Raw genomic sequence first — 8,706 nt, forward strand, 5'->3', positions numbered from 1 at the left:
GCTGTTTGAAACAGAGAGAGAGAGATAGTATTAGTGCTGCACTGTTGCCTGCTCATGAGCGAGAGAGAGAGGAGGGGGAGGGGGGGGGGGGAGTTGCACCACTCAGTTCACACAGGTGTGATTTCTTTCTTATCAACTAGTCAACTAGTACCAACAAGGTCGACTATAGTGGATTTACTGCCCTACCCTCTATACTAACCCTTCACTGTTGTTGTTTTCTCTGTCCCAAGCCCTTACAGTAGAGTACAGTAGAGGACCATGGGAGGCGTGGCAGTGGACGACAACCCGACGGGGGTGAAGGCGCCGGACGGCGGCTGGGGCTGGGCGGTGCTGTTTGGCGGCTTCGTCATCACGGGATTCTCCTACGCTTTCCCCAAGACCATGAGCGTCTTCTTCCACGACCTGATGGACGAGTTCCACGTGGGATACAGCGACTGCGCCTGGATCTCCTCCCTGCTGCTGGCCATGCTCTACGGCTCGGGTACGACACACACACACACACACACACACACACACACACACGCCACACACTGTGACACACACACACACACACACGCACATACAAGCCTGACTGTCCTGACTGTTGTGACTGTGTTTTGTGCTTGCAGTGGTGAAACCGATACATAACCCATACATACATACATACGTAAGTCCCAGATTTGGGACTTACGTAAGAGTAAAACAAAAGTTAAAGTAACAATACACTTACACAGTGTTAAATTGTACTTAAAAGCATTAGCATTAAAATATACTTAAAGTATCAAAAGTAAAAGCACTCATCATATGTTATACATTGTAGTAGTAAGTAGCCTTGCCGAGCCATGAGGCCCATAGGGGGCAGGAGCCTATCTCCTGTTTCTGTAGCGTGAGGCAGCTTGATGTACAAGTACACCCCCTGGACATGACGCTAGTATGTTGCAGGGACTTACCCCCAATCCAACCCTTGATGCTGAGTGTCAAGCAGGGAGGCATTGGGTCCCATTTTTACAGTCTTTGGTATGACCCGACCGACATTGTAGGTCAGCTATTTTTGAAAAATTTACAAGATTAAATAATGTGATTCATTTTTAATCATCTAAATCTGCAAAGTAACTTGTATCCACTGCAGCTGTCAAATAAATGTAGTGGGAGTGAAACGTACTATACATGAAGTATTGAATCATTACTTGCATATATACACACTTAGTTATACGGGGTGCATACAGTACTTAGTTTAGACTATGGTAGTCATTGGTTATAGACATGGGTTAAGGAATAGGTTTTTTGGTTTTTTGTGCTTCCCCGTGGGAGGTTAGGTTTAGGGTGAGGGTTTGAGATGGGTTGTAGTTGTAGGACTAATGACTGGTCTAACCAATGACTAGTCTAAACCAAAAACTGTCTAAACTAAGTACTGTCCATGGCGTTCTGTGCAGGTCCTCTCAGCAGCGCCATGGTGAACCGCTTCGGCTGCCGCCCGGTGATGATGGTGGGCGGTCTGTTCGCCTCCCTGGGGATGATCCTGGCCTCGTTTGCAACCAGCATCTACTCCATCTACCTCTGCGTCGGAGTCATCACAGGTCAGCTGACCCTGCTGGACAATATATATATATATACAACTCTAAACCTGCCTGCATCATATAAGTTCACACACAGAGACAGGCAGACGGACGGACGGACGGACGGACGGACGGACAATATTTCATCCACGACATGAAATATTGTATGTGATCTTGTTACCTGACTTGTTTAGTTTAGTTGAAAAATAGCCTGCATATAATATCGGAATCGGAAATTAAACCCCAGCATACAATGTGGCACGTTGCGTTGCATTGTGAGCTTGTCGATCGGCTATTTTCAGAGAAAGTTATGGCCCACATAATCCACTTACAGACGGCCCACTTGGAGCAATGAATCGTGTTCCTTTTTACGGCCCAGATCTGGTTTACCAGAGCTGTGGACAAAAATCGGCCAAAAAAAAAAGCCAATATCAGACATCCTTGAACGGATGGTTGTTCCTCCTCACTGTGTCCTTCCTGCAGGTCTGGGTCTGGCGCTGAACTTCCAGCCGTCTCTGATCATGCTCAACCGCTACTTCGACGAGAAGCGCCCGCTGGCCAACGGGCTGTCGGCGGCCGGCAGCCCCGTGGCCCTGTGCTGCCTCTCGCCGCTGGCCCAGTTCCTCACGCACGCCTACGGGTGGCGGGGCGGCTTCCTCATCCTGGGGGGCATACTGTTCAACTGCTGCGCCTGCGCCGCCCTCATGAGGCCCCTGGTCGGCCCCAAGACCCCCAAGGCTCTCGCCGCGGAGGCGGAGGAGGAGGAGGAAGCGGCGCCGAAGCCCAAGCGCAAGCTGCTGGACTTCTCCGTGTTCCGGGACCGCGGGTTCATCATCTACACGGTGGCCGCCTCCATCATGGTGATCGGCCTGTTCGTGCCGCCGGTGTTCGTGGTGAGCTACGCCAAGGAGCTGGGCTACGCCGACACCAAGTCGGCGCTGCTGCTCACCATCCTGGGCGCCGTGGACATCTTCTCGCGGCCCACCTGCGGCTGGATCGCCGGGCTGAAGTGGATGCGGCCGCGCAGCGTCTACTTCTTCAGCGTCGCCATGCTCTTCAACGGAGTCGCCGACCTGGTCGGGTCTCAGGTGAGGTTTCGTGGAAAACGGTATAGAGCGGGTGGTTTTAACGTGATAGTAACGGTTCCGTTAAGGGCCGTGTCTTACATTAGGAATACATTGCATGTTGTCTAATCGGAAAAGGGTGAGGGAAGACTGGTTATAGTTAACAACGTTAACATAAGTCCATCATATTCTATTGGACTTATCTTGTGACCATGTCTTTATGAAGTCATAAAAGGAGTGTGTGTGTGTGAGCACTTTTTAACACCTGATTTCCTTAAAAGCTGTTTTCATACTCATTAGACAAATGACTCTTGACCGCATATACACTGTAGTTTTCAACTAAAGACATGTCTTTTGTCAGCCTACAGTGTAGGCTGACAAAAGACATTAGTCTTTAGTCTTTAGTTGAAAACGCATAATTTCTGTCAACTGAGTCAATGGATAAATTAGCCTTCATTCTGTGCCCTTCCGTTTGCAGGCTGTGAACTACGGAGGTCTGACGGCCTTCTGTATCTTCTTCGGCATCTCTTACGGCATGGTGGGCGCGCTCCAGTTTGAGGTCCTCATGGCCATCGTTGGCACAGAGAAGTTCTCCAGTGCCATTGGTCTGGTGCTGCTCATGGAGGCCATGGCTGTGCTTGTGGGCCCGCCCGGCGCTGGTAAGGAACACATACACATAGATAATATTTATATACATTATTTTAAGCCTCAAAGCCTGGAACCAAGCCGTCCAGGCTCCTGGTGAATCATGACCATATAACCTTTGATTCTGTGTCAACAAACATTTGAAAATAAGAAATATTACAATATGTTTTGACACAGAATCAGATGGTTTATCGTCATGCAACTTCTCAGTGACTACTGCCATTCACATCACCATTTTTAAAACTATAATTTCATAGTTATCGTTATAGTGCTCAATGTGAACGACCCTTTATAGCGATGAATGCACGTTTTAAAGTCTTGCACAGTAGATGGTCTTACTTATAGCTAACTGGTAACCAGAATGTCACCGGTTCACCTCTAGTGTGTCAAAGTGCCCCTGAGCAAGACTCTCCAAGTGCTCCTCCCGAGTCCCGAGTGGTCCATCCATCAGCCATCAGCTGGGTGAAGCTGAAACCGCACTTCCTCTGCAGTTTTTAATATAAGATCTACAGATTCAAACAAATCAAATCTCCTGTTGGCCATATCTTGCACTTCCTCTGTGCTCTCAATCAGCTTCCAGTCCATTCCCCATGAATCTCCTTCCTCTGTTACAAGTATACGGCAGGAGAAGCCTATCGTATCAACACGACTCCATAGGGAGAGCACAGCAGGAATTTAACGGCATGTTACGCTGCCATTGCATCAGCAAGAGGACTGCTCTGAGGAATGATTTGACCCCTGAGAAAGGTCAGGCAAGCACTTCCGCATGGCCCTAACCACAGCCACCATGCGTCAACATAAACCTAAACCATGAACAGTTGATAATATGAGGCTTGTTGACGTCAGTTCGCTGCCTGGGAGTAAGGATATACATTCAGAGAGGATATACATTCAGGGCAAGAAAGTCCCTTAACTGGTGTCTCCTCCTGACTACTTGATGGTCTAGCAGTGCAATGACATTAATGGACATTACATGAGAGAGGGTATACAAAGAGGGGGTACAAGATTAGCTGAACTAGAACCTCAGGTGTAGGCTATGTGTTACTGTGAGTCTGTGAGTGTTAGTGAACTTTCTATATATTCTTTGTCTACAAACCAACGGTTGCACTTTGTGCACATATACAGTTACACTGAGCACATTGTGTAGCTCTGTAAGTCCATTTCTTTGCCCCTCTTCTAAGAATATTATGGCACCAAAACTGTCAAAGTCATAAGAACACATAACATAACAAAACAGTTGTCTATATGAGAAAAAAATGGAAAAGCTACAGAAAATAACTATGAAATCAAAAGCAGAACTATCCAAAATCCTTTTCACCCTTGTCTAATGGTCTGAAGCTGAGTCGGAACACACCAAGGTGTTATCAATCAGGCAATCAGGCCACTGAGAAGCCTGATTGTGCCTGGCTGATCACCCTGGGCAAGACCTACGCTGTAGAGGCTATCATTTGTTTGGGCTTTTCGGGATTTTAGCAGAAGTAGATGTTGATGCTTTACAAATCAGTTTACATTCTCCGCGAATGAAACAAGTGTTGTGATTGGTCGGGAAAATATCGTATCTGGGGGAAATACATCTGACGGATGTTCCGGACGATACATCCGCCGATAGCTTCTCTGCCTTACGTTGTGACCAGGCTTTTCTTTATGCTTCTCTGCCTTACGTTGTGACCAGGCTTTTCTTTATGCTTCTCTGCCTTATGTTGTGACCAGGCTTTTCTTTTCGCAGATAAGTAAGCGCTACAGGCTGATAGTCAGTGGTATTTGGTTGATGCATTGACTGGGCCTGATTGATCACCCAGTTTAGTATGCTGGAATTTTGGAATGGAGATGGTCAGGAAGGAAAAGCATTTCACTCTCATTTGCCTCTAAAAATAGACATGTGCAAACCGGAAAGAATACATTGGACAGCACACACCGAAAGAGAGGAAAAATAAGGCAGAGAGAGAGAGAGAAATGGGGAAATGTTTGTGCGTGTGTGTGTGTGCCGTGCTTGCGTGAGTGTGAATAACATCTTGATTATGGTTGAATGTATTTTCATGAAGCTCATGAAGGTCACAATCAAGGAATCACCTCAGGAATCAATCAATCAATCAATTAACCAAAGTGAAATGCAACGGCAAGAGATCAAAGTCGTACGATTTGTCACACACGTTACCGCAGTGAAATTTGTTCCCCGCATTTGACCCATCTCTTGGAGCGGTGAGCCACAGCCAAGGAGCGGTGAGCTGCAGCCGTGCCGCGCTCGGAAATCGTTTGATTAGTTGATTTGACCCCCCGATCCAACCCATTGATGCTGAGTGTCAAGCAGGGAGGCATTGGGTCCCATTTTTACAGTCTTTGGTATGACCCGGCCGGGGATTGAACCCTCGACCTCCCAGTTTCAGGGCAGACGCCTCTAACCACGAGGCCAACAGTGCACCCCGGTTTCATTTAATGAATGTTTCTGAATAACAAAATGTTTCCCTCTCCCAGGCAAGCTGCTGGACTACACCAAGAGCTACATGTACGTCTTCCTGCTGGCGGGCTGCGAGGTGGTCCTGTCCGCCGTGGTGCTGGCCGTCTGCAACTTCCTCTGCATCAAGGTCAGGAGGGACCCCGAGCCCACCACCACGGCCGACATGGAGAACGGCAAGTACACGGCGGCCAGCGAGATGGAGCAGCTCAACAAGCCGCGAGACGACAGCGAGGAGAAGAAGGGGGGGAGAAGAGGGGGAGCGGAGAAGGAGGAGGCGTCCGAAGAGGTGAAGGAGGAGGCGAAGACGCACGAGGAGGAGGAGGAGGGGACGGACAAAGGCGGCTCGGCGCCGGCGAGGGCGGAGAGCGCGGCTGTGGACTCACAGGAGGTGGAGAGGTTCCTGAAGGAGCCGCAGCCCAACGGCGACGCGGCCGCCGCCAACCCCGCCATTCCCCCTGTTTGTTGAAATCTCTTTGTCCATGTATCGTATGCATGGACACAGCCTTGCAGGCCACATGGAGAGGGCAGTGACGTCACATTGTAATGTTGTTGGCTGAAGGCACCACGGCCTCGTTGGCTTCCCCTTGACCACTTTGCCTCCCTATTTTGGGCATGTCATTATTATAGGCAATTCTTTTTCAGAAATGTCCCCCCCCCTCCCCTCCCCCCGAAGAAACTGTACCATCTCATATAAAGGGGCTACTTTAGCTAGTTATGATGAATATAAGGCTTAATGTGGTTACACTTGCTTGCTTTGATGTTGAAAAGCACTTAAATGTACATGTGTGGCTGTGTGGTTACTGTCCAAGCAATGGGATAATATTAAATGTGTACTTGCAAATTGTTAAGCGTGAGCTAAAAAATAGGATTGGGTTCATATTGATTTCCGGAAGCCACTGGCCGATTAATGACCAGGATGGTATAATAATGTTACAGAATTATGGCGCCACAGAGACTGAAGGCCACACCAGAAAGAGAGTGAAACGGAATTAATTTTATAAATGGACCTGTATAGTTAGCACTTTGACTGAATTTTATAGCCTAGGATGTGTGTGTGTGTGTGTGTGTGTGTGTGTGTGTGTGTGTGTGTGTGTGTGTGTGTGTGTGTGTGTGTGTGTGTGTGTGTGTGTGCGTGTGTGCGTGTGCGCGTGCGTGCGTGCGTGCCACAGAATGAGATAAAAATGATCAAGTATCCTTACAAATTACACATTATTATTTTGTGTTGCAAGGACAAGGATGATGGAGTGGTTCCCATGACTTTTGGGTCGGGAACCATAATGAAAAGAGCTACAAGCTCACAATACATCGCATCGTGACACGCTGTGAGCTTGTAGATCTGCTATTATATATATTCTTTATTAAGCGTTTTTGTTTTCATGGCATTTCTTAAATTTATTTTATTTTATTCATGAAATTATTTGGAATATTGTTAGATTTCTTTCTTTTCTAATTGATGAAATATAGATTTGTTTTTGTAAGCCTTTTGAAATACAAAAAAATTGATTTACTTGTACATCATTGTACTGTGATTTCACCAACGTAAACATTATTAGCCACAGCAGGTTGCCAGGTTCAACGTTCATCCAGAAGGACAGAAAACCGCAGGTGTTTTAAATTCTGAATCCAGTGTTATTCTGTGTGCTTCTATTATGTTAGTGTGTGTGTGTGTACATTTTGCTGGTAGGACAGTAAATTAAAGCTCATTTGGATGGGGGGGGACTCAGATAAACATTCCATGAATCCTAATGAGTTTAACTATATAGTCCAAACTGTGTACATGATGTGTGACATGTGTAGGACAGAGTTGGTCATGTTCACCAATACATTCCTGGCTGTTATGGGCCACGCCACAACGATATATATACTGTAAACGTTGTTGTCGGGGCGGAAACCTAGCTCCTATCATTATATATCTCAATATTCAAACCTTTTGTGTTTTTATTCGTAAATTGATGTCATCAAAAGTAGCAGAATGATCCACAAGCGCACACACGTTTTTTTGAGCTTGTAGATGACTGCTATACTTTTGATGCTCTTGAATTTGAATCCTGAAATGCAACAGCTTTGTATGAGCCCCGTTTCCACCCGGCAGAGACCATTTCGCAAGTCATTCCGTTTTCGTATAGACATTTTTTAAATACCGGTACGTTTTTTTTAAATTAGAAATGTACAGCAGAGAGATGATGGGAGCTGAGAGGGAAGAGAGAGAGAGGGGATCATTTGTGATAAGCCTGATTCCATGCACGCCATGCAGGAACCTGGGTGCCGTCGTCAGGGACAAGGACAATCCATAATGTAGGCCTATGCTCTTGTTCCTTGCCAATTAAGTGTCAGCCAGCATACAAGGAACATAGCCTGGCTCTGTGCCCAGAATCATTTCAGTAAGAGCAACATTGTTGAACTGAATGCCAGTAGAGAAAGAGAGACAGTATAATTTAAGCGACGCTCCCCAGAACAGCGTTCTGGTCTGAACTATACAGGCCATCCATGCTGCACCTTGAAGACGTTTTGTTGTTGTGTGGTTCAGCGATGCTTTGCTTTGGGTTGCAGGATGAGTGTTACCATATATGAGAGTAAATAAATGGTTATTGTTCACAGGCCGGAGTCTTGCATTTTGTCTACAACTCTACATCATTCAGGAACTGGTGCAAAGTAACTAAGTACATTTAGTTAAGTACTGGTACAGTACTAAAGTACAGTCTTGAGGTATTTGTACTTTACTTGAGTATTTCCAACTTCCAATACTTTCACTTCTACTCCACTACATCTCAGATCCAAAGAAATATTGTACTTTTACTCCACTACAATTATTTGACAACTTTAGTTACTATACTGGTAGTTACTTTGTAGACTTTAATTATTACAAAACATACATGAAACACTTCAGCCCAAACAAATCGAACTACACTATTTGATGTTTCTTAATCATTTCATCCAAAACGTTTAGAACAGTTATGTAACATATTAAGAGGATTAAATTAGTTTCATTTGTGTTTTGACTTAGGCA

The 8,706-nt window shown here is 46.1% G+C and overlaps 1 protein-coding gene across 1 annotated transcript; it reads left to right on the plus strand.

The window, feature by feature from the left end:
• Positions 1-258: 258 nt before the first annotated feature.
• slc16a3a (solute carrier family 16 member 3a) lies at positions 259-6,165 on the plus strand (the record flags this gene model as incomplete). The annotated part of the gene is made up of 5 exons (XM_083779152.1): positions 259-481; positions 1,413-1,556; positions 2,019-2,623; positions 3,078-3,258; positions 5,717-6,165. The coding sequence occupies 5 exons, from the start codon at positions 259-261 to the stop codon at positions 6,163-6,165; spliced, it is 1,602 nt and encodes a 533-aa protein (XP_083635278.1).
• Positions 6,166-8,706: the final 2,541 nt, after the last annotated feature.

Source organism: Protomyctophum parallelum (assembly GCF_964188405.1).
Source record: "Protomyctophum parallelum genome assembly, chromosome: 13".
NCBI lineage: Eukaryota > Metazoa > Chordata > Actinopteri > Myctophiformes > Myctophidae > Protomyctophum > Protomyctophum parallelum.